General features: G+C 45.8%; 1 protein-coding gene across 1 annotated transcript in view; it reads left to right on the top strand.

Moving 5' to 3' along the window:
* Window positions 1-27,150, top strand: part of fat4 (FAT atypical cadherin 4) — a 78,903-nt gene that overhangs the window by 34,069 nt on the left and 17,684 nt on the right. Inside the window, exons 2-6 of the mRNA XM_023795854.2 lie at window positions 9,337-9,468; window positions 12,576-12,837; window positions 13,183-13,533; window positions 15,181-16,103; window positions 16,880-17,054. Coding sequence (XP_023651622.2) covers window positions 9,337-9,468; window positions 12,576-12,837; window positions 13,183-13,533; window positions 15,181-16,103; window positions 16,880-17,054 — 1,843 coding nt within the window. The remainder of the gene's footprint in view (window positions 1-9,336; window positions 9,469-12,575; window positions 12,838-13,182; window positions 13,534-15,180; window positions 16,104-16,879; window positions 17,055-27,150) is intronic.

Below are 27,150 nucleotides of genomic sequence, written 5' to 3'. Positions count from 1 at the left end.
GGCACTAAGTTCCTGCGTGAGAATTGAGATGGATTGTGTTATAAACTATTCAGTTGCACTCAAGCGTGCCCCGAACAAAACACATTAGCCGTGAAATGGAATTACCATAAGGCTTTCTAAATGTTTCTTTTTGTTCTACTGAAAGGCCCGTAGAAAATGAAAAAAGTCCTGCAGCTGTAGTTACCGGTTAATGCCAAGGATGTGCAAGACTCATTTAGCTAGTTGCTAAAAAAAAAAGAAAGAAATCCTGATTGCTTTCAAAGCGTCTTTCTATTAATGATCTGTGTGAAACTGTCGGCCACGATTCGCGGCGACATCCATCACGATGATGCTTCTGAATAGCAGGACTGCTGAAGTATTGCATCGCCCCCAAGTTCTGGATGTATGTGGGTCCTAACAAGATAAGACGGAGAAGTAATTGCAGCTATTTTTCTTATGCGGCCACTAGAAGGCAGGGATCTCTGTCGAGCTTTGCGTGCAGTAAATCACGCAGGGGGGTGCCTAAAACTGGCGAGGAAGGCGCGGCTGGAGCCAATCGCGCCGTAATCCACCGACCGCATGCGTCAATATCTGCAACACGACCATAGAACGGTAAATCCCTCTAATCTTAGTTCAGATGCAGGCAATAAATTATGCCACCTAAGCTTTATAGACCATCTGATTCTACTGGACACGTGGTTTTTGGTATTTTTCATCTGATCCTACGTTATTTCTATGACATGATGCATCGTTACATTCAGAGGGTTGGTTATAAATGGCCGTTAATTAAGATGGACAGCCTTACGAAGGGGTTTATCCCTGTGCTAAATAGCAAGAATAAATATGTGACCCCCCCCCCCCCCCCCAGAATACCCTCTTGTGAGCCGTTCCTTTAGAGGCCCTGTCTGCCCAGAGACATCCTGGGCCTGAGCTCCGTTTCCGTGAATGGTTCGGCCCCGGGGTCTGCTGAGAACGAGCGCTTTTCCGTTGACTCCTTTGGCAGGAGTCTCTCAGGCCCGCTGCATGCTAAACGCATCAGCGTTTCCCTCTCTCTCACCCTCTCCCTCTACACTCCCCACCCCCCCCCCCCCCGCACCCCCCCCCCAAACCCTCAAAATGTCTTCGAATCAAATTGCCTTGCCAAACGTTTCCTGTCAGGTCCTAAATGAATGACACAGGCATATGGTACATGGAATGAGTAACAGCAAAAGCTGCTTTTGAAAGAAAAAAAGAGAGAGAGAGAGAGGGGCTTTTTTAATATTAAGCGACTGGAATTTTATGATTGAAGTTTCACTTGCGCCAGACGAAATCGGTTCCATCCCCTCCTCACTGTCCCAGACTTCCAAATGAGTATGTTTTGCTCCCCACCCCCGTTCATTTTTCACTGCCTGCCTGCGTGATCCCAGAATCATAAAACCTTTCACGTTTCAATATTCTGCAATTATCCCAAATCCTCACAGCTCGACTTATCCCATGCTTTCATCTTCCGCCCACCCGCCCCCCCCCCCCCACACCCGGTCTCCCTAGGACCCACCACGGGGCCGACGGGGGCATCACGCCGGAGCGGAGGACACTCACGTTGTTTCGTCTAGTGTGTGATGTTATCTTGACGTCGGGAGGGGGGGTGCGCGAACATTGCGTTACTGCGTGATATGACGCCGCTGGGCGTGACTCCGGGGGGGGGAGGTAGGTAAAGCACGTCGTACGACCGTGCGAGCGTGATCTCTGGCCCCGCACTGGGGACCAGGCTGCAAAGGGTGCAATTGTGGCCCGGCATCGACCTGCCTGCCGAGTGGAACCAGTACGGGAAGGGGCTCTGGGCCCTGCCCGGCCGGACCTCCCTCCCGGGCTGTTAAACAGCCGGGCGCTTGGACGGCGCCCCGCGCCTGTCCTGCTGATTGGTGGCCTGCTGCTGCGATTCCGTTCCACCCATTGTTACTGTTTGCTGCAGTTTCACATAAACAGAATCAGCGGGGAGCCCCGTGCTCACAGAGACGGTCCTATTAAAACTTTTAATCGTATTCCGCCCCCCCCCCCCACCCCCACCCCATCACCCCCTACCCTGAAATCTCTCACCCACAAACCCCCCCCCCCCCAACCCACACCTTCTGAATAATCCGCCAACCATTCAGGTCTCGCCTTTTCCTAGGGAACGGCAAGAGAGGGAGGTAGGAGCCTGGGGGCTGAGATGCTGGTTCGCATCACCCTCCCGTGCCCCCCCGCAGATGAAGGGGCCGCACACGGGGAGACACTGCGCGGCGTACATCTGATCAGGGGATCAGCCCCAAAAAGCCTTAGACAATGGAAGGGATTAGGAAGTGGAGTTGGGAGAGTGTGGGGGGGGGGGTCCTTTTCTTACCTTCGCAGCTATGGTGATCTAACCCATTGCCATGGCAACTGCGGGTCCCATCGTCTCATGTTGCGTGTGCACGGTGCGTGCTCAGCGTCCGAAAAGCGGTTCTCTCAAGCGGTTCTCTCAAGCGGTTATGGTGTACTGAAACAGCGATTTGTCGACGGCCCCAAGGGATGCTGGGTATTCTGGGGCTCTGTCTGCAGTACAGCTAGCCGGTTCGTCCTAGTCCTTGCTCTACTGAGTTTCGATACTTCAAAATTTACTCGACTAAAAATTCCTTCAGAACGGAAGCCTGCCCTAATGACTAAGGTGACTCAAAAATATGTTTATGTGGTCAGTGAAATTTTTACAGGATTATAATGTCCTGAGAGACTATAATTGAATACAAGCACATGACTGAGCTTGACTGAACCTGGTATATACAGTTGAATAATTCGGGCATTATGCCAGCCTTTCATCCTATGTCAGTTACAATTCCGTGTTAACCAATCAAAACCTGAGTTACAAATGTGGTTTTCCAATGTCGTCCAATCAGACCTCTAGACAGACCTCAAACCTCAGACACTCGAAGGAATAACTGGCCTGTAATGTCACACCTTGAAAAATGCAATTTCCCAAAGCTGTCCTTATAGTCTATATAATACACAGCTTTCTTTTTAAAAAGTCTGAATTGGAAATATATTAAAGTATTTAAAATCCTGAGGGACCTTTTTTTTGTCAAGGAATCCGCCGTTGCAGTATGCTGAGAGTATCTGAGTTTCCACCACTTAACAAGTCAACATTCGGTAGTTTCCTCAAATTTTTTTTACTTTCGAACTTTAATCTACTTGTAGAGAGCAATTAAAATGCCTGCACCGTGTTGTAGACCACTGCGTCGTTTGACCCAAGTCAGAAGATAACCATCTCTGTGTGAGAATACTGGCAAACTCCCGGCCAGACCATCGCTGGTGGGACCCTTTTTTTCACTCCCTGAATCTCACCCATCAATCACAGGTTGACAGTGGCCATTAAACAGATGCTGAAATGCTCTTTAAAGCTAGTGCTCTCTCTCTTCGGGTCTTGGACGCCGGTAAACCTGGCCTCGTATTGCTGTGATTTACAAGTTTTCTGCTTATTTTTCCAAGTGCAGAGGCATACTGTAGTATCTTCCACTGTTAAAAGTTTGTTATTAAATATAGAGTCACCATCCTTATGAACACTGGCTGTAAAACACAGAACCTAATAGGAAACCACTGTGCTGCTAAGTATTATTATTATTGTTATGTTAATATTATTCAGTACCAGAAGCTCTGCGGGGTTTTTTTGTGTGTGTGTGTGTGTGTTTTTTTAAACACTATCATGCAAGCATTATATCATTTTCTTTTGCATGCTTCACGCCCCTTAAAAGCACTAATCTTTGGTAATGGTGGATGAAAGGGGGGGCGCAGGGAATGAGGAGGCGATAAGAAGGTGCAGCTCACGCAAACGTCCCGACTGCATGGCGCAGACTGACCGCTGTCTCGCCCCGTTTCCATATCAATGCGAGCATTTTTAGAAACAGTAACCATGCACCCTTTCTTTTATTTTTTTGATGCATTCTTCTGGTTATCTTCAAAGCTTTCTTTTAACGTTAACTTCCTCATCTCAGGGGAGAAAGAGGTGAATTTTGTTTGATCCGCGTGTGTTTTGGTGCCCGTTATTCCCGACGCCTTGAGTTTAAATAAATTTAAATAAAATAGGTAAGTAAACAATTAACCTCCGGTAAATCATCATAGCATTGCGTACTAACGTGCGCTTTAAAGAAGAAATGTCTTCTGCTTCAGGGTAAAAACTCGCCAAGTGGAAAAAGACAGTAATAACGACAATAATAACGACAGTAATAACGACAATAATAACGACAGTAATAACGACAATGACTCCTGCGGTTTTGCGAGGCACGGGTGAGACACTGAGAGCCACCTATTCGTGAATCGCCGAGAGGAAGCGCCACAGGAAGGTCACTTATAAAACGTCGCTGCCATCTGAACAGACTGCTTGTCGTTAGCCATCCCAGATTTTATGTTCCACCCGAACATGTTGAGAAAGCAGGGGCTTGGCAGGGACGCACAGCGGCAGCACGGGACAAGCTGTCTCTAAACAGCAGTGGAGTGTTCCTTTGAGAGGATGGCGATCCCTTTTATTAAACCTACTTGTCCAGTGTTGACTCCTTTCTGCCTTGTTGGTTACATAAGAAGAGGTGCTTTGTGATCGTCTACAGACTCTTAGAGAAAGTTTGTGTTTTTTTTCTGGAGAAGATTTTGGGCCCACGAAAGGAGACTTATCCCTTGGCTTTCCAGTGCCCGGGCTCTGCGGTTGGCTCTCTTCCAGCTGTATCTGTGTCTCGGGAAGGCAGCCCTCTCATCCACTTTTCACGGGCTGCCGTCTCGGAAGCACACGGAGCCCAGCACCCGGAGGCGACCTGTCGGCCGGGGAGATAAGCTCTCACTGCGCCCTTTGTTTGACAAGTCAGGCCAGTGGCAATGGGGCAGGCGCTGAAGTGCTCTGAGAGGGTCGTGTATAGGAAAAAGGCATTGTTTGCTTGTCTATTTTTCAGACCGCCAGACGAAAAAAGGCAAAAAAAATTGACTTAGAATTGTGGGTCTAAACCTACTAAATCTCAAGGAGGTCAAACGTCGCCGTGAATCTTTTGACCAAACGTCCAAACATCTGAATGAGGCAGGCGGCAGGAGATAGTGAAGGTACCGTATAAAGAAGGCCTTTGTCTCTGGCTCGGGAAATGAGCGATGTCACGGTCGCACTTCTGCCATCGCACGCATCCCTAGGGGTGCAGCTTTTACTCTGCCCGGGATGTTTCAAGACGTTCGTCAAGCACACCATGCCCAGTGAATCATCGAGTGCTTCTGAATAATGCAGACAGCAGGAGACTGGAGGTTGTATGGCTGTTATTTTAGGGCAAAAAGTCTCCCATTCATTGGAAGAGGAGAACTTCTTTTAGACGACACAGTAATGTCAAAAGCAAACCTTTTCAGTATTATATTGTCACAAGTACTGTGTGATTTTGCATTCAGGTTCTGTCAGCTTAGGTAGGTTCAATCTATTAAGTAACAGAAATACTGAGGCAAACGAGTTTAGATTAATTAAAAGTCAACAAGGAATGTTAAGCTATTATGAGCTAATCCAGCTCTGTCTGCTGCTTTTGGAAGGTGCACAGTTCACAGTAACACTTAGCAGTGGCCTGAATACCAAAGTCACCCCGAGCTTGTTGGAGGCCATAGTCGCAGACACCCTAAGTCTGAACTAGAACATCAGCTCCCGGGTCATTGGATTTGGTTCTGTAGTGATTTTCAATTTATGCAACCATGAACCAAAAATCCTCACCATAGCCCATCGTATTGGTAGCCCAAGGTAGCCCGTTATATTGATGGGCTACATTTCTTGCATTTATAGAGCAATACTCTGAGCAAACTTTGGCTACAGATGCATATTTATAGAAAATTATAACATTATAACAGCTACTTTCTGCTGTCATTTTTAAACAAAACGTTAACTTTTGTTGACATTGTTCTTTGGCAAATTTCTTTTACTTCATGCTCATCCAATGTCTGACTCATTCTCCGGCATTAAGAGACGCTAGCTTTGTTGAGAAGTTTGCTTTATGTGTCAAATTAGCAGCACAATCCAAGTCCTTGTGCAAACTCAAAATCAACATGGAAACTTTTCCTGTACAAGGGCAGAAAATCTATCCTACGAATCCCTTGCCATAACCAAGTTGCCATAACCAACAGGCCAGATCAATGAGATTGTAGCTATTTATTCTCCCTTGTAGGATCAGTCCAGTAAGGCTTTTATACCTAAAAACAATCACAATACTGATTTTAGATGATGAATGGTCATGAATCAAACACGCATTTCTGTCTCCCTGGATTTACTTGAGCTGCGCATTTCTCATCTGCGAAGCCAGACCTCTCTTTGATCAAAGGAAAGTCTGACTGGCATATGCTATTTGGAAGTTCAGATGGCAGTATTCTGGGTTTCTATAGTTCATCCACTACTCTGTCCTTTTTATTTTTCTCACAAAAACCTCTGAATAAATGCTACCTCAATTTTATATTTTCTTAATTGGCTTTACAGAGGACTGGATATTCAATTCCTTGTAAGGCCTCGTGCTGCATTTTTATACCATTAAAATTGTTCCTATTTACAATATCCTTCCTTTCACATTCTTTTTAGAAGTAAAATCTGCACCCGCTGTATATGTAGCCTACAACAGGACGGAAATGCTCAGAAACGCTGGGTTTGTAGCATTTGCCGTCCCTTTATAGACGTAATGAAAAAGACACTTCCGTGACAGCAGGGCTAATGACAGAACCTCACATCCTCCTATATTAACTAGCTGTATATTACACCCACCTCTGGGCCTCTATCACCTCCCTTGGAGTAATTTTTGCTTCCTTGCCTTCATTTTTATCCAGATTTTTCACATGTGCATTAACTGCTGTCAAACTAGCCTACCATGCCGTCACGTTGGACGGTAAATGCCGCAACGTCCGCGTCTGCCGGTAAAGCTGACGCTAACTTGACGTTGATCAGTTTCGGGCAGCTATGTTGAGCACGGTCGACCTCACAAAGTTACAGTGTGAACTGAATCGGACTTAATGCGCTTCATTTGCTGGTATTAAATGAAATTGCGTCATTTGGGCTTTGTAGCTGCCCGGAGTGTCAGAAGCACTGATTGTCAGCATCTGAGTATTAACTCAAGAGCATGGGAATCTGAGCACTAAAGCACACCATCGCACCTTGTGCTGAAGCAGGTGACACAGATCCTACATGGTCTCGGGACTTGAATAACCTGCACAGTGCAGACTACGGCTTTGAGAGAATGCTAAATATAACTAATAGTAGGGTTTCTGATTACAGCATCTAAAGTTACTGCATAAATATGCTCAGCGCCCACATACATGCAGAAAACACATCGAAACATACAGGTAGAGATGAAAGACGGAGGCATACTGCATTAGCAGAACAGCTAACGGGCAGCGGAAGACGAGTGCCAGCAGAATGCCGCTTCTGATGGAAACGAAATCAGCTGCGTTTCTCCTGCATAAGCGTCATTCACCGTAGTTTGGTCAACAAAAATAAAGTCGCACCTCTAAATAAAGAAATGTCTTGCACAGACCTGCTCTCCTTATTTAGCTACCATAAAAGAGGCAGCATTTGAGAGCGGTTAGCTTGTTAATCATTCATACGGTGTATCAATAATGGAGTCAGGTAGCCAGTAAACAGCTGTGGGCTGAAACTCAAGCTGCAAAAAGGAATCTTTCCCATGTAAACCAAGGTGTTTCACCTGTGCCAAGCTCTTCATCGCCAGGTGAGCGACAGGGATAGTGTAGAACAGACCTCATTCATCTCCCCTAACTCCCTAACCCTCTTTTCATGATGAATTTTTCACCAGGCACTCTAAAGTTAACCTCACACTGGCAGATGACTTTCGCCAAAATACGGTGGGGGGGCGGGGGGGGGAGGGGGGGGTGGGTGTATGGGTACTTGCTCCTTATAACCGTCTTAGTTCCGAGCTGGTTTTCACACCACATTTACATGTCAATGGGATGCAAATGTGGAATAAATATTCACTGTTTGTTGATGGTACTGTTCCCACTGCACTTTCCGACCCCGTCGTCTCAGCTTCTTAGATTATACACGGGCTGCGAGGAGGGGCCAGTGCAACGCCGATCCACTGTCAGGTCGCAATTCTGCGCGCAAAAGATCTTCCAGCTGGAGGCTGGACAATGGCAGAGTTTTTTTTAAACGTAACCTTTGAATTACACTCATTTGTAGCCATAGGGAAACACTTCTGATTGTCTTTAATATTTTTATACTTCACGTTTGAGAATACACAATGGTTATTCATCAAGGAAATGGGCAATTTTTTTTCAGTGTGCATGAAGGAAATCGTTTAAATATGCATCAGCGATTGCTTCATTTATGTTGGACTGTCTGAGAAATCCATTAAGCAAGCCTTGTGTTTGAGTTGTATTTAGAAACTTTATCATCTACAGAGAGGGCCAATTCCTCTATTAGAACCTTGCTGAGAAGACTCACAGAATATGTGAAGCCCGATTTTTTTTCTTTGTCACTAGTAAAATAAATACCTCTCCTTTCTCTGCCTCCTTCTCTTTCCTTGGTGGTTTTGTGGTCTTGGATCCTGTCGACAAAGCTGTATGAACTCGGCAGGGAAACTCGATTTGAACACTGTCTTTGTGGACAACTTACACTTTATTGTGAGAAAGAGTAGACGTTCAGTCCTGGCCTTCACAGGCTGCCTGTAATACCGTCAACATTAATAGGCATTGTTGTCCCGCAACAAACATTATGATCTCATATTTATAGGATCCCCAAACAACGAGTGCCAAACGAATGTTTGTTTATGATTCAAGCGCAGTGTTGTTTACTAGCCTCCAAGTCCGTATTTACATCAGCAGTCGTTACGGGACTGAATTTGAATCACAGGATTAAATTGCAAATATTGCGATCCGGGGGCCGGGGGCCGGTCACAGACATGTAAACACACGACAAACACGTTTCGCACCATCTCATATTTCTGTCCGACACTGTTTATGGTGAGAGCGGCTCTTTGGGAAACTTTGGGGGCCTTCAGAGAAGCAGGAAGCTATACTCTGAGAAATGGAGATCTCCTAGGATTCTCTAACATCGACCACCTGCTTCTGCTATGAAATATAGCTTATATTCTGGCGTCTCGTTACAACTGTGGGTGAATAATTGAAGTTTTCATTTAAAAAACAGATCTAATATAAAATATATTTCCTGCTGTCAGATCTCCTGTCACCTATTTAACATTAACTGAAATGTGTGAAATTTTATACCAGTTTATTGTGTTTTTTTCTGGACAGCCTGAAATCTGCGGAGTACATTGTGGTATACTCCAGGGTATACTCCAGGGTATACTCCAGGGCTGCAGTGGACTTGATTGATAACGCCTTCAAAGCTCATTTTGCTTTGCCCACCAGGTGGAGATAACGCTGCAGGACATCAACGACAACCCACCGATTTTCCCCAGTGACATGCTCGATGTGACCATCGCAGAGAACATCGGTGACGGGTCCAAGATCGTGCAGCTGACTGCCACGGATGCTGATGAGGTAAATCACCCTACTTTGACAAAAGATGGTGCAATGCCCTATGTGTGGGTACTGCATATACTCGGGAGGATATATGACAGTTCTAAGATAAACCAGACAGAACATGACTGATTCATGTATCAGATAGGGTGAATGCTGGAGTTTATCAAGTCAAGACAAGTCAATAGGGCTTTATTGTCATGTCATCCATATTGATATACAGTGGCACCAAAATAACATTCCCCCTGGACCAGCAAGTGACAATCATACAGGATTAAACTGGTGCTGACTAATGAAAACGTGTTACCAAAATATTGAGTTCTACTCAGGGAACCCTTCTTGCGCATAGTCTTGATGGCATGAAGTACAATAGCGGTTCTTCCTGCATAAGAAGCACACTGATAGAGTCTTGAGTAACTCCGTAGTGTGATGGGGTTGGACATCTCAGAATCTGGTACAATGTGATGGGAAAATAGAAAAAATGTGAAATTAAGTAAGGAAGTTGGTTTCTGTTACCCTTCTGAGTTCTTTTTTCCTGCCCAAGTCAGGCAGTTATAAATTCGCCCACAAATTACCCAGCCGCAAATATGAATGTTCTTGGCCTGAGAGGCACAGTTACCGTTTCAGGCACAGAATGTCCCCAGACATCACACACGTTTGTTACCTGAGAAGTCCTGAGAGCGTAGCTTTGAGGAATCTCAGGGTAATGTGCAACGATTGATTCTTCACGTTATGCAGATGGTCCCTGTACGGCTTCTGTAGTTCACATTACATCATTGACTTCACTCCTGATTATGGAAGGACTTCATCTTCCACGCCTCAAACAGGATGTGGAATTGAAACCTACCACTGACTGCAATCCGCTGGTGCCGAGCATCTCTCAGGACCACGACTCTGAGCGCGGCCAATGAAATTCTAAAGCTTTCAGCAGAGGTGAAGTGTTAAGGCCATTGTAGAAAGGGCTTTTTGAAGGACCTGCGAGAACGTGGAAATGAATACTTTACAGCCCTTACAAAGCAGACAGATTTGTTAACGGGCCGTAACCTCACCACTATGTGAAACTAACATCTGAGAAATTCACAACTTAACATGATCTCCAGTCCTCAATTTTAACAGAATGTCTCTTTTCCTTAGACTGCAGACTGACACGTGTTGTACCTCTCAGTATATGACCAAAAAGGTTCTTAAGGAGGTGAAATCAAACATTTATTTGAGAATCAATATACATAGCAAGGTTCCTACTCTATAGCTAAGGGGGATCAATCGTTAGACACGTTAGACACTCTCTGCGTTTGTTGCAGACGGTTTTCAAGCAGTAGATTTTACCACAATAAATAGATTAGAGAGTGCTAAACGAATTTTACTAGTGCTTTTCCACCCCTTTTAATTAAAAAAGACATATGGCCATAGCATGCAGACTTATTTGGGAAGGCATGCTGTAAAACTTTTATTTTATTCAAAAGCATCAGTAGGAAGATTCGGACGATGCCCACAGTAAAGGAATCCCACAATCTGCGGATGTGGAGTACCCTACATGTTCAAGCATGTCCGGACAGACACACACGACATGACCACACGTGACGAAAGCTCACGAGCGGCAGGCAAAATTCATTTGAGCAAAATAAAACGCGGAGGAGCTCTCAAGATTTACTAGCTGTAGTAATCCTGAATGAATAACTCACATCGGGCTAAAATACGATGATTTAAGGCGCCGTGAAGCGCGGTATGTCAATATGGTGGACGATAAGCGTTATGCAACCCGGGAGATCGCTACACCGAAGGGTTTGCTTTTCGGGAAAACTTGGATGCAACTTCCTCAGGAGGGAGCGTGTGCTTTGGCCTGGTGTCTGTTGTGTTAATATTTCGTTACGTGCACGTGGAATAACGGCCCGAGGAAACGACAGCTGAGGACCTGCGGATCAAAAGGCCCTTTGTAGCCCTAACCTCGCCTCACCAGATTTGCAGATCATTTTAGGTCAGAGTTCAACTGGGAAATAGAAAGAAAACAAAAACAAAGATCTTGCAGCAGCCGAGCTCATGACAGCTCACAGTCATTTAGCTGATGTAGCATCCCTGCGATGGTGTAGCAGCCGCTAATGTCCAAGCTGGGATGGATCTCTCCACCTCTGGGATTAAGGCCCTTCAGAAGCAGACGTGTTCAAATTGGCCCCAGATCTGCTGGATGACTTTTGTGTGAGTGTGTTTTTTTGAGTCCCGGTTGCTATGTTTCTATCTTTAAATCTGATTCCTCCTCTTCTACCGGGCCAGAGGAGGGTCATAAAAAAGCTCAAGGTCTAAGTGAAGGTCAGGGACTGTGTCCCAGGACTGAAGCTCCACTTCCTCTTCCTCCTGCCGAGTCCCACCAAATAATTCACTGGCTGGCCGGGGGTGTCGGGGATCTGGAGCCAGCGGCCGCGGTGGTGGCAGGCCAGGTGGCTGATGGATTTCCCAGAGCCTGGCCCTGATTGATGACAGTCCGGTCGGCCCAGCGAAAACGCCTCGTTTTTCCAGCAAAGACAAACACCAGCCTGAGTTTCTTTCGCTTCGGGGGGAAAACAGAACTCAGTCCAAGAAATTGCGAACAGACAGTGGCGTTTAACTGCTTATGGCTTAATACCATAGCAAGAGACCATCTGAGTCTCCAAACTGACACGTTCCGGATAGTTTGTGTTGATTTCATCTGGTTGCTGGATTATAGCATTAGACATGTGGGAATACACTAATCATTTTTACTCACTTATGTAATTCTACTCCAATAACACGAAATCTGCATCTTTACATTTTTTAACCATTTAAAAATGTGTACAAACAGTACCATAAAAATCATTGTTTTTACTTAAAGCAATTAGCTTGTTAAAGCATTTGCAGCATTAGAAATACCAGCGTTATTTTCTACCATTACTTCTATTATTATTATTATTATTATTATTTTATTTCTTTTTTTTTTGTTATATCCAGAGGCGTAGCTAGAAAAAAAGCCATTTTTATGTATAATTTTATGTATTCAAGCCCCCCCTGAATCTGCTAGGGTATCCATGCCCCTCTGAAATATCCTGTATTGTGGCTTCCATACTGTGTTGCAGCTCTAATATAAAAACATAAAGGTTTTGCTTGTATTTTCCTCCTAGGGACCAAACGCTTTGGTGACATACACGATAATCAGCGGCGCTGACGACAGTTTCCGCATCGACCCCGAGTCTGGGGACCTGATTGCCACCAAGAGGCTGGACCGGGAGCGGCGGTCAAAGTATTCGCTGCTGGTGCGGGCGGACGACGGCAAGCAGTCGTCGGACATGCAAGTCAACATCACCGTCAGCGACATCAATGACCACACGCCCAAATTCTCGCGAGCTGTGTACTCTTTCGACCTCCCGGAAGATATGGCGCCAGGTAGGCCCTTGACAGGCTGGAACGTCCTCCTCCACTTTCTGTTTCATTTTCTCAAGCGTTTGTGGCCTGTTCTGACCAGCGCATTTGCCACTGATGGTTGCCAGACCTTCGAAGCCAACGCATATTACTTCTTGCTTGTTAGTGCTTAGCCTGTGTCTAGGCCAGAACCCACAAGAACACCATAATAACTGCTGTTGTTTTTAACATTTGAAACTGTGCTTTAAGCAGTTTTAGAAAGAAGAAAACACTTGGTATCAATGTGTTTGGCCAGTGGGCTTTACTACACGCACTGGAAAAAGATATGTAGCTTGACGCTCATAAACGGTCCACTCCCATACATTGCAGGATCTATTGTGGCAGCCATCTTAGCCAGTGACGCAGATTCGGGGACCAACGGAGAGATCACGTACTCCCTCGAGGAGGAGGATGAGGACAGGGTGTTCCTCCTGAACCCGGTGACGGGTGTCTTCAACGTGACTCAGCAGCTGGACCACGAGGCCGAGCAGTACTACATCCTCACGGTGCGTGCAGAAGATGGCGGCGGCCAAGCCAGCTCCGTCCGGGTCTACTTCAACATCCTGGACATCAACGACAACGCGCCAACCTTCAACAGCAGCACCTTCGGCACCTCAGTCATGGAAAACATCTCTCCAGGCTCTAGCATTGTCACTGTGAGAGCCAGCGACGCGGATGACGGTACGCCTCGAGCAGGCCGACAGCCATCGCATAGTTGGTTACGTTGCTTTGCGCTTCTGAAAGCCCAACGAATTATGCTTCTGACAGGGTGTACAAATAACTCCAGTGAACGAGAAGAACATAATAGGATAATACGCACATTAAGCTATTTTTAAATTTAATATTTACTCATGAGAATGTGATGGATGACTGTTTAAGCGGTGCAGGCTAATCATTAGCCAAAAGCTATTTGTCTGGTTTTATGTCTACCTTTTCGGCTCACGGGGAAATTGCTTTCAAAGCTGCACTGCAGCTATTAACTAAAGGCTTCAGTATGTGTAATTTACACACATGGATTTCAGGGACAGGTGCAGGTACTTAAGGAAGCATGCAAAGTCGGACACGAGATGAAGCATAGCGGGGACATCTGTATCGCCTCCGTTACACAATCCAGATGATTGAGCATCATTAACACGTTCCACTCATGAGAATTAGATAATACCGCATGCATAATTATGGTAAGGAATTCACATTACATGTAATTCAACACGTGTGTAGCGTATAAACGAACATATTTTCCCAAAGATGTTTGCACAACGTTTAACAAAAATGCAAACGGGAAAGATGAGATGGTAAATATATGGCTCAAATGTTCTAACAGTGCATTTGCCCCAAGCCGACCAACTCATAGTGAACATTTTGCAGCATAAATACCCCCAGTAAGAGAAGCTAGCTAGCTAGCCCTTGTTTCTGAATTCCGTCTCCTGCCTGTCCCCCCACTACAGCCCCCCCCCCCCAACCCTATTCACTGCAATCATAGCAAGCTTCTAAGTGGCTCTTCACTGGGAAAACGTTGTTTTTTGGAGTTTGCATCACCCTGACCTTTGACACGCAGGCCGGCAGTTGTTGCTATAGACGGAGAGGAGGGACGAATGTGTGTGTCCTTTGATGGGGTGACATATGTGCACAGGATATTAAGCAGCATAAGGAAAGGCGGCGTTCATTCCCCCTGGAACCAAGCCCTCACCCCCTCCGTCCCCCCCGTCCCCCCCCACCCCCCTTCCATTGGAGCGTCAAGGATCCAGCAACATTCAAAAACGGGCTTCCTTGCTCTAAGGATTACACAATGCACCTTTCTCTCTGTGGTTTTGCTCTGTGCGACTGATGCAAGACGTGCAGGAGAAACAGACGAGAAAGTCGCTCTCTTTTCCGGAGCCTGAGGACTGTCAGGCTGTTTTTTTTTTTACTTTATAATAAAATTCATGTTTAAATTAGGGAAAATTCAGCAATAGATGAATCTATTCAGCAATGTAAATCTATGTATAGGCTGAGTGCCTTGGCAGCTAAGTGGGTAAACCTGGCATCCCGTACAGGGAGCCCCCTGCCTTGTGCCCTCTGATTTTGGGTCGCACTCAGTAGTGGATCAGAGGTTTGCAAAATGGAAGCATAGATATTGATAGTCTAATTTTGGGCTCACCCTGTACTAGATAAGCAGTTTGGAAAATGGAAACATAGATATTTATACCCCTATGTACAGACTCTAACATCTTTAAGAAATTTTACAGTAGCTGTCAGTGAAGGAGTGTTTTAAGTCCAGGGGAAGCACCTACTGTAGTAGATTAAATAGGAGGTCTGATGTGTGTGTCATTCCTGCTGTTTCCCTGTTAGGCCCCAATGCTGAGATGGCCTACAGCATTGCATCTGGAGACTCCCTGGGCCAGTTCATGATCAGCAGTGACGGAGTTCTGAAGACTAAGCAGGTCTTGGACAGGGAAATCCAGTCCTTCTACAACCTGGTGGTCAAAGTGCACGACCTGGCGGCCCCCCCTGCGATACGGTTCACCAGCACGGCCCAAGTGTCCATCATTCTGCTGGATGTTAACGACTGCCCGCCCACCTTCGTCTCGCAGAAGATGACCTACATCCAGGAGAACACTCCCGTGGACACGGTCGTCTTCACGGCCCAGGCCACCGACTCCGACAGCGGGCCCAACAGCTACGTGGAATACTCACTGCTCAGTCCCTTTGGGAGCAAGTTCGGCATTGGGACAGTGGACGGGAATGTTCGACTCGTCGGGGAGCTTGACAGGGAGGAGCTGTCCAACTACACGCTGACCATTGTGGCGACAGATAAAGGGGAACCTCCTCTGTCAGCCACGATGGACGTCACCGTCATCGTCCTGGATGTTAACGATAACACCCCGAGCTTCTCCCAGAACATCTATGACATTGAGATCGAGGAGAATACCCTGACCGGCACTGATGTGCTCCAGGTGACTGCCACGGATGCGGACGAGGGCACGAACGGTCAGATCCGCTTCTCCATCAGCGGCGGGAACGCGAACGGCGACTTCCGCGTCGACTCGGTCACGGGGATGATCTCGGTGGTCAAACAGCTGGACCGGGAGAAGAAGGCCTCCTATTCGCTGGTGGTGCAGGCATCTGACCGGGGCAGCAGCCAGCGGACGGACCGCGCCACGGTCAACATCCTGCTCCTGGACGTCAACGACTGCACTCCCGTCTTCGAGCTCTCACCCTACGCTGTGACGGTGAAGGAGAACCTCCGCAGACTTCCCAACACCGTGCTGCAGGTCAGTACATCTTGCTTTCAAAAAAAAAGCAGACATCTCATGAAGAAAAATTACTCTCTTCCATAAAGATGCTCTGAATTAAACCAGCAGTATGGTTGGAACAGAATCCATACAGCCCATAACAAAAAATAGATAATAGATAACAGAAAGAGAATCATAAGCCTTAAAAAAAACAAATTTAATGAGAATATATATTCATCTAGATCTGGATGCATTATTCTACTATAAATCTTAAGAAACCTTATTATGTTTCATCTTATGGGATGTTAAACATTAGATGTTAATGTTTCATCCTTTATTAATGTATGAAAAGGCAGGTGGTTATAGGAACACTTTTCATCTCAGTCCCACACAGTCCATTTATAAAGAAAATAGCTAAATGAATATTGTCACAATTTTCGGACCACGTACACGCGACAGATGGATAGCAGCTGTCAGGGGCGGCAGCCCGTCACCGGAAACGGAGAATCCGGACTTGCAAAACCGTCTTAATAAGCTATTAAAGCGCACGTCTCCTGTGACAAAAGGTAAAGCGACTGTACTTCCTGTACCCATATGTGGAGAGAACAAGCCCCAGCTGTCGATCTGGGAAGCAGGCCAGCTGTCATCCGTGTGCCACTAGAGATCGCGTCCACGTGCCAGAGCGATGGACGAGCCGTAGGGGCACGGGGGTCCGGAAAGGCCGGGCCCGCGGCAAACGGAGGGTTTCTAATAGGATAATGCGCCTGCGTGCATTTTTAATCTTCCTCCCTGACGAGAAAGCCTTTCTGCCGTAGGTGATCGCAAGAGACGACGACCACGCCGCTAATGGGCAGCTGAGCTACACTCTGAGCAGCGGCAACGAGGATGGGGCCTTCGTTCTGTCCGCTGGTGGGCAGCTCAGTGTCGTTAAGAGCCTGGACCGCGAGGCCCAAGAGAAACACACCCTGATCATCACAGCCACCGATTCAGGTAGAACCAGAGGCGCACGGTCGCATGGTCCTGAACGACAAAGTAATATAAACGAAACCGTGACATATGAGCATGCATATATGGTAAAATTACAAAAGTACTACACTGTAATACTATATTTAGTTGCATATTATGTTTGACTTATGTCTGTCATTTCCCTTAATTATTTAAAACATCTTGAAATCATTACAGCCAGCAAATGAACTCCATTACTTATAGGATGTGTCTGGAGTATGTCAGAATCATAGTCGACCTTAAGTATCTACAGGGACGAGTCGCGTCTATAAAATTGAATTATATCGCTGGAACAGAAAACGAACAAGAGCGGTGCCAAATGAGTCCTGCCCGTTTGTGTCTTTTGGCATCCCCCCTAAAACAGTGCGTCGATTCCACTGCCAGCGGTTCCAAGTTCACTGTGTCAAACCGGCTTCCGCCAATCAAGCCCAAGGTCAGGTGATGTGAGAAATATACTGTCAGTGATTGGCTGCCACGGGACAAACAAGGCAGTGCTCCAGCGTAGCGGGGTGCAGAGTACTTTTACATCTCTCACAGTGTAGTCACCACGATGTTTTTTCTTTTTTTGGGATTTTTACCTTTTGATTTATGAAAAGAGTAACGCCTTTAACGTCTAACTTAATTCTGAGCTACTAACGTGTTAGCACTGCACTTCATTTTCATGACCATCAAGAGCCCTTAATGTGCATTTTAGAACACAAACAGAAGAGGCACCTCTGTAAATTTAGGAAGGAAAGTGATTCTGCTCCTTAGTAACCACACAGCGTTCAGTTCTCCCTTGACCAGCAGACTAAAGATCCCTTACAAATCTTCAGGCAGACAGAGGTCACAGATGCTGAAGAGAAGTTTTTTTCTTGACAAGTCTGACTAAGGCTGCCCCAGCAAAGGCCAGTCATCTGCTTGGGCCAAACAAATACTTCGCTAATGCCAGTTTACTTCCAAAGGAAATTAAATTAAATGTGTATCACGGTGTAGTCTTTGTACAACATCCTTTGATTAAAAACCAAACAAAATAAGGAAGTGCTGGTGAAATAATTTCAAATTTTTTCTGGTGAGAACGGTATGGACGAAGAACACCACTTGTCATGAAACAGGAAACCGTAGTTTTTGGAGAACAGATCTGAATATTGTGATATGTTCCAAAGATGCGAGATCATCCATAGTAGCACAGTACAAGCTGTCTTCTAATACTTTGCTGGCAGTTTTAAAGGCACAGAGTGGAGGTAAATTACATGATATCTGTGAAAACATCTACTAGGTGGACAGCAGAATTTGGTGTCTGGTTTACTTTATTTACAAAATCGTAGAAATTTGATACTGATCTACTCCCAGACCAGAAGAAAGAAAGCAAAACAGATTGGTGTATAGGATTTAGTTCACATTGAACAAGCCATGTAAAGTTTGACCTTCGATAAATAGCAGCCAAGCCTAGCAAAACAGACCTCTTCCTATTGACAGAATAACATCTTCCATTAAAAAATGAAGAACAAAATGGATGTTTTTAATGCAGATAGCTGGATATGGAGCAGGATAATAACACAGGCAGAGTAAACAAATATTTATATTTTTTTCTGGCTGGATTGTGCTGTACATTCCTCTGGGCTTAACAAGGCTCTGAGCAGGACAGCTCCTTTGCAGTGTTTTACTGGTCCGGTAACATAAGTCCCATTTCTTGTGGTGTTAGCGGGATTTCAAGTCCGGGCCGCTGAGTGAAATCTCCTGAAACGGATGGAAACAAAAGAGTTCTCCGGAGCTGGTTCTCATAACGGTTTCTGGCCGGAGACGAGGAATTTGGCAAGCCTCCGCTGTTATTTAGAAATCTGCGCTCTGGACTGAACGCGGCACAAACACAGCAGACGTAAAGGTGTTGTTCAGGCAGCCGTTTTGTTTGGGGGGGTGGACATGGACTCTCGCTGTGGAAAGTTGCTGGAAGCCTTTGTAAGCGAAAAAACAAGGGAGATAACAGCAACACAGTCTCAGGCAAAACCCATAACATCTGGATCCAGCTGTAGACAAATGAGCTTTTTAATCACAGCTCACGATCATTTAGAGTAGGCTTTCCTGCAATGCTAGCATAAAGAAGAGGAAGGACCATCAGTTCATGCATCGCATTCTCCGTTGGCAAGTTCTTCATGCACAATGGAGAGCCTGTTTAGTTGTTTAATGAGACGGGTGGTTTCTAGCAGTTACCTCCATTCTGGTAAATGTTTATGTACTAATATTTACTAACATTCCCCCGCAAGAGAGATTCCATGTCTACTTGTGTGCCCGTACACGTGATTTGGCGAGCAGTAAGTACAATAAGTAGCTTAAAGTGATTAAGGATGTGAGGCTGTAACCAGAAAGTTAACCGTTTCCAAGTCGCAGGAAGGGGAGGGGGGGGGGCATGCAATTCTGCTCTTAAGGCATGCGCGTAGCCTGAGTAGTCGCAGTAAATGCCCAGCTGAATATATGCGCCGCGTGTAAAACCCATAGCGAATATACTTTCAATCATTTTAACTGTTCAGAAGGGTTCTTCTGGTACTGACTTATCCCTACGTCGCTCAGGACACTTATACATCTCAGTTTTGGGTTTCGGATGGTTCCGGTCACGACAGTCTGTCTCCTCCACGGTGTTGTTTGCATGCCAGATCTTCCCAGAGAATTGCAGGCTTTTCCAAAAAAAGTGCTCATTAGTCTTTTCAAACTTTTTTTTTCACAACACCTGACGAGGGAGACCTTAAAGGCTGTAATGTCCTTTTTGCTAGAGCCAGCTCGGTTTGTTTCAATCGAATTTGATCTTTTTTCTTGGATAACATTCCCCCTTTTTCCCATAAACCATTGTGCGTCTCTTGACATCGTTAAAGTAAGGGCCATCCCAAAATTTTATTTTTATTTTTTGGGCAGCATGTTTGGGAAACTTGGCCATCTGGAATACTATGTCACAGGGGGTATTGAGTCCAAGAAGCCAGTCAAAAGCTGTATATTTTATTAAAAACGTCTCCCTTACAGCTTCTGGAGAAACTTTTGGGGTCCCCACCGTCATCATTGCTGGTGTTTTATTTATTGGTTGCATGGACACACAGCTGTGCCTCGTGTGCACGACGATGCCGGCGTCACAGAATGGAAGTCATCTGTGCCGGCCGTGTAACGAGACGACAGGATGTGTTTGAAATACGTGAGGCAGGGCCCCGTCTCCTTAACTGCCTCTGTCGTAGCCAGCCGGTCCCCTTCGAAAGAGGAGCCTAGACATGTTTGCAATTTGCGTGATGCGTGTTTGGTGGATCCACTCCGTTATTTGAAACAGTTGTTTTGGGAGCCGATTTTTTGGATAAAGGTGGGGAAGTGTTTTGGACTGTCGGTCTGCCAGCACCGCGTAAATCAGCGGCCGTCGACCTGGATCGCCATGGAGCAGCTGCGTGAAAAACTGCTTTGTTTACGCCGTTCGGTAAATTTCCTACCAGGCTGAGCTGTGATGCGAGAGCGATTAAAAATGTGGCTGCGATGACTAGCGCACCTTAGAAATGTTGAAGCGATTAGCTAATTGCTCTTGTGGCCATGTAGCGGACCTCCGATACTGGATGTTTTCCCCTCGCTGCTGATGTCACAGCCTTTGTCGACCTCGGCCACATTTCTGCATACTCTGCGTATTCCCATTTACTTTAGCTAGCTTTCAGTTGCGTCCTGTCAGCATATAAGGAGAATTAATGATATTGATTGAAGTCCTTGATAAGCATGTTGATGTCTTGATGATAATGACTCTTGATTGGCATGGAAACGACAGTAAAAGAGGACCTACATTGTTGAGCAATTGTGATTTATGTTAGTGTGGTTTAGTCAGCACTGTTAATGCACACAGTCACCACACTGTACATGTCACCTTGATTTTATTGTAAAAAGCTTTGATGATGATGATAGCAATAATAGTACTTATTATAATAATAGCCTGTCCTGCGAGCGGTGCTGCCTGGGATAGACTCCAGGCCCGCCGTCGCCCTCTACTGGATAAGCAGTTGGAAGGTGCATGGGTGAACGGTTAATAATAACCTCAACAGGAATAGCTGTTAGAGTAATGAGTGGACTTTGATATATATGCCAGGAATTCACAGCATACTTTACTGATCTATTGCTAAGGAGTGGGGGGGGGGGGGGGGGATCCTGCTACTGGCCATAGAGAAGAACACCCCTTTCAAGTTTCTGCTTCTGCACTTCTACTCAATGGCAGCTTAGCCCACAGAGAGCTTGGGTGGCTGTACATGCAAAGTGGATCTTCAAAGCGGTGCAGTGAGGCTTGTAGAGATGCCCCCTGACACTTACCTATGGCTCCCAAACTTTCAGCTTTGACTCAGTGACACTTAGCTCTGATTCCCAGACTCTTATCTCTGATTCAGTGACACTCAGCTCTGTCTTCCTGATTCTCAGCTCTGATTCAGTGACACTCAGCTCTGTCTCCTGATACTTCGCTCTTATTTCCTGATTCTCAGCGCTGACTCCATGACCTTTATCTCCGACTCCTTGACACTCAGTTCTGAATCCCTGACACTTAACTCTGTCTCCCTGACTCTCAGCTCTGACTCAGTGACACTTAGCTCTTATTTCCAGATTCTCAGCGCTGACTCCATGACCCCTTATCTGACTCCTTGACTTTCGGCTCTGACTCCCTGACCATTACCTCTGACTCCCTGGCTCTCAGCTGTAACCAGTACTGTTTATTAAAAAAGCATCTTGCAGAGGTTATTTCCACCATTTCCAATGCCCCCTCCCCCCTTCACTTATGGCTAGTATAAGAAATGCATTCAAATTAATGCCAAACCGATGAAATTTTGATAAACAAAGGTTTAAAAAAAAAAAAACAGGGAAAAATGCAATAACAAACACAAGCAGGCATTGCCAAATTACTGTCCAAATTTGCCACGATAAACTTTTAATAGAGTCAGTTTCTGAAACTTCCAGCCAGCGGGTCTAGCAACAAGAAGGGACTGGCCAAACAAAATATCACGTTCCTCAAATGAACTTTTACAGACCTGTAGCATTTTGCATTGACTTACAAGGAGCACAGCAAAGATGTGGTTTTTTTAGGCCTTTTTCCTATGCTTTTTTTTTCTTTTTGGAAAGCTTAACAATCACTGGAACACTGAAGTGTAAATAGTTTTAAAGTGTCTAATAAGATTTTTAAGAGGGAATGTGGCTCTGGGTCTTGTATTGTCTTCGATCCAGAATATGTGCTTTAAATCCTGACATGCCCACTCTCTTACTGTGTGACCCCTGTGAAGTTCAGGACACTACATCACCTGGAAATGCCTTTGTGGATTCTGGTACCGAAAGACTTGTCTTAGTTTTCCCCTTGTTATTAAGGTCACATTTTGTAATTCCCACACAGAGTTTTTATTTTATGTTTTTTGGAGGAAAGTTGTGGGTTCTACTTTAAGTATAGAAACTGTTGTTTTTGTTTTTTTGCAAATGCCTGTTCAGTTTTAGCGAATGATCTCATGGAAAACGTGCCATTTAAAGCCTGACGTTTTGGAAGAGTCAGATATCACTAGAAGAAGGTGAATCGCTTAGGTAAAACGCTGGGAAATGTTCTTGCATGGGTCCAACGAGTGCAGATGCACTAAGTTCACTTTCAGTGAAAGGGATTTTCCATCCGGCTAAAAAAAAAGAAAAAAAGAATGACCCTTGATATATGAGCTGGACATGCAGAAACATTCAGGCTCGGTTGTCCGCGAAGAGGAGAAAGGCGTTTTACGCATGTGGACCTTCGAGGGCCACCATTTTTGGAGGAATCGAGTTGAGTCTGCATTTCTCAGGGAAGGTCGCTCAGAATTTAATTGCGCGCCGGCGTGTTCCTCCATGTTCTGCACTGGCTCATTTTCTCTGAGAAAATCTTTGTTTGTTTCATTAGCTTTGGCAAGCCGAGGTGGCCCCGGGCCTCTCATCGCCGGCCATTCAGCCGTGTTTGACGGCGACATTAAAAGGGGCTTTGTCGCAAAGCAACGACCACAGCGCAGGGGAAAAATGTCCATTTCCGCCCGATCCCGCCTTGTTTTCCCGCGAGTAATGATGTGCGTAATTGGCAGCGCCCTCAAGCAGTGGTGTGTACTGAGAGTTCATAAACCGCTATTAAGGGTCCGGCTTTAAGCTGTAGGTACAGATGGTGGTCCGAAGTACATCTGTCTCCCCAAGTCGACCCGTTAAAGTTCTAATGAAGTCTTAGAGTCCTAATGAACCTCACACGGTTCCTTAGAAACAAGGGCGCAAAGAGTTGGACTTTAAAGGCGGGGCGGGGGTGAGGTAATATTGAGATGTTACCCCCCATTTTCTGTTATATATAAAAATATATTGTGATAAGTGGCCAAAACACACACTATAATATAAAGTTGCTTCATTATTTGGGTGGTATGCTTTGCATGGCCTGCAATTTGGTCATTTTTGATTAGTATAATTTAAAAATGCCGGTACAGTAATTACAAGTGTAATTACATATCTGTACCCCTCCCCCCTCCCACACGCAAGCACTCAGAATATTGGGGATGCTCAGATGTAATGTGATTTTCTCTTCAGCGATGTGCAGTAATTAGGCACTTAGACATCGCCATATGTTTATGCTTTGCAGTGTGGGCTTCAGTCTGGCTTAGAAAGAATGGTCTGTGTGTGTGTTTCAGGTGATGCTGGGAATCGCGTAGGGGGGTGGGTGGGGTGGCGGTGGAAGTAGGCACAAGCTTGTAATTTTAATAGCTTCTACTGTTTGGTGCTCGCTTGCTACGCACCGTGGATTGCTGATAGACGCGTTACCTGAAAATGCTAATGCAGGAGGATTGGATCTAAACGACTGCTGGTACGCGGAGGCGAGTCACGAAAGGGCAATATTAGCGTTTGGGGTCCGTCACCTCAGAGGAGAACGTTTTTTGTTGTTTACTTTTAGGCCGAGGTGGCTGACCTGGGTATTTCTACTGTTATCTAAATAACATCAGTCTGTGGTTCTGCTTTGGAGAGGAAGGTAACGAGGGAGGTGTAGGGTTGTCATGGGGGTGGGCCCTTGGCCCGGAGCGTATCGACACGAGTATGGGCCGGCTGGTTTTAGCGTGGGCCTCTTGGGTAATCCCAGCCTTAGGAATAGGAATGCCGCATCATAAAATGCTCTCTATGTTGACTGGAAGCGCACATTTCCTGGCCTGAAATTCATTTCCCTGCTCCTGGCAGAGAAATTGTTGTGTACATGTCTGCTATTATGGCTGATGTGCGCTGGCAAAACAGTGCATAATCAAAACAAAACCCCTGTTGTAACATATACAGTTTATCTGGAAAGGGATGAGTAACTGCATTGATGTATGTGCCTTTGAAATAAATGAAAGCAAACTGGAATATCGACAGAAGGAGCTCAGGCCGTTGACCCCTGAAGTACCCTAAGATGACCTTTGGCTGGATTATGTAAATGCGAGCATGCCTGAGTGTGCACGTGTGTGTTTTTGTTTGCTGTTTCTGTTTGTTTGCTGATTGTTCGTTTGCTGCTTCAGTGATTGTCACGATTGGCAAGAGTCAATGGGGTAGTTCCAGCAAAGGCAGAAATGCAAACGTGTGTTTGTGTGTAAGCAGTTTGCTGCCTGCACACATTTTAAAGGGGTTCTGAATGGAAAGGGGGGGGGGGAGGTTGAATACAGCTTAGGCACTTAAGAGAGCTATTTCCTTTTGGCAAAAACTGGAAAAGAAAACAAAAGGGGAATCAAAACATTTGACCACTCGCTGGTCGTGTGAGTCCATGAGACTGATCAGTTCATTGTAGTTTACCAGACAGCCAAACGGTTTGTTTACCATCCCTATGCAGGCTGAGGGTCTTGCCCCAGGGTATCGCTCACACATACATGCACACGCACACACACGCGCATGCTGTGAAGACTGCGGCGCCCCCCCCCCCCCCCGCTCCAGATGTGCTCGCTGTAACCAGGCCTCGTCATCCCCGTGGAATTCGGAGCAGAGCCGCACAGCGCAGGGGCTACGATGAAATGTCACTACAGATCTTGGATTTTGGGGGGTGGGGGGGGGGGAGTGAACATGGGAGAGACTCAGAAGAAAAGCCCCCTTGGTTTACTTCTCATTGATACATTGTACTGCGCAGCCAGATGTGCTGGGGTAGTAGGAGCGTGGCATTCTGGGAGTGTAGCCTACATATGGAAACAGCATTTCCACCGCGGTGGTGCATGGCAGGAGCCGGGACTCTAGGCCAGCTGTACAGATTTCCACCCGCGGTCTTTCCATGGCACAATGGTGTCACCTGTCACCAGCAGAGAGCACTGTGTGGACACAATGAAAACCACCCCCCCACCATTGATCACAGCCATCAGAAGATACATTTTGTTTCATGTCCAAAATGCTCAATAATGCTGTCTTTATTTTGTCTGAATATTCTGCTAGGATAATAAATTTTAATAGTAGGGGTATCGGAAGCATGAGACACGGCATCCAGTTTCACTCTTCATTTGCTCAGATCAGGACCGATGTCTTGAATGTGTCACATATCACTGCTGCATAGAGTGTTGTGTAAACTTATAAAGATCAAATTTCAGAAACTTGCTCTGTCCATGGGATACGTTTTAAAGAAAATTTCTGAGGACTTGTTGAGTCCTGGAAATTCAGTGAAGGTTCTGCGTTGGATTATGTGAGGAGTTTTGTGTCCCAATCCTGTAACACATGATGAGGAAGCCTGACTTTAGGTCATTGGGGGTCTCATCTCATAAACAAAAGAAAATGGACTGAGCTTTGGAAATTTGCCCTCCAAATGACTGCCTAATAATGACAGGTATGTCCACTGAGTCATTACAAGACAATACAACAGTTTTAAAACACATTTACAGAATGTGAGAAGTTTCCCTTCATCTCCTGGTTCCGTCAAACATCAAACTGGGAAAGTCAACAAATTAGAAGAGAACGGCAAGATTTTGAAGCACTCACATAAGCAGTACTGGGACAAGAGAGAGGGGGGAAAGAATTCCTACAAATCACTGACATAATCCTCGAGGTCACAGAACTGGGCTGGCCAGTCCCTGGGGAAAAGCAGGTGGACAGAGCAGGATGGGGGGGGTGGGCGGGGTCACCTGGGGGCTCTCGATGTCATTGGCTGGAGCTGCCATGGCGTGACCATCACCTGTTCTGTGTTAGTAAACAGGTCATGACATCACAGCCATCTGAAATGTATTGTCTGGATTGAGGCCAGAAATTTCTTTGCATTACTTTGCTTCAGACTATGGGATGTTTCTTTGAAAGACGACAATTATCCAACAATCTGATAGCAGGAATGGACGTAACTGTAAAAGCTAAAGAGCCGTGATATAAGCTGGGCATAGAAGAACTAGCTGTGAGCTAAATATACACGCTGGCCTCTTCTACATCTTCAGAACAATTACTGTAACTGCATCAGATATGAGTACCTGAAGGGGACCGATTTGAAATTAAGAGGATTGCCGGTCCTCCTGCAGTCTGTGGACTGCTGAACCGAGGCAGCTCCTCGCACGAAACACGACCGCGCAGCAATGACGAACAGACACGTTTACGCTGTCGAATTCTACCTGCATGCAGTGTACCCCTTACTGCATGCCTTTCCTATCCTTTCTGGGGATATGGACGTTAAGAGTGGTCACATGACTAAGTAGTCTATATGTGCTTTCCACATAGACGTTAGCCTCCGGTCTTCCACAGTCCATTTTCCTCATATTACTTTCATGTATTTTTTTTTCTCTCTGGAAACGAGAAAATCTTGAATGAAATGCCGTGAATGGGCATTACTGTCAGGGAGCGGCCCTTTACAATTCCGTCAGTAGGACCAAATATTTGCCTAATTACTTTGCCAGCTACCAGGGTAAGTCAGCTGACTGTCTTTGAACCATAATCACCTCAATGCCCCCACCCTGCTTTTGTCATAAGAGCAGAGCATCACAGAAAACGACAAGCCTTGCAAGGAATATGGCTGTGAGAGCAGATCATGATTCATCCCGACTCCGCAGAAGGGAGTTTTGAGGACTGTGGTTTTAGGGATCGGTATTTTTGGACATGACTTGAATCTTTTTTTTTTCTTTTTTTTAATGTTTGTGTGTCTGAGTGTTTATATTCT

The sequence above is a fragment of the Paramormyrops kingsleyae genome, chromosome 12 (genome assembly GCF_048594095.1).
Source record: "Paramormyrops kingsleyae isolate MSU_618 chromosome 12, PKINGS_0.4, whole genome shotgun sequence".
NCBI lineage: Eukaryota > Metazoa > Chordata > Actinopteri > Osteoglossiformes > Mormyridae > Paramormyrops > Paramormyrops kingsleyae.
Note: the sequence above shows the minus strand (reverse complement) of the source record. Positions and strands in the feature narration are given on the sequence as shown.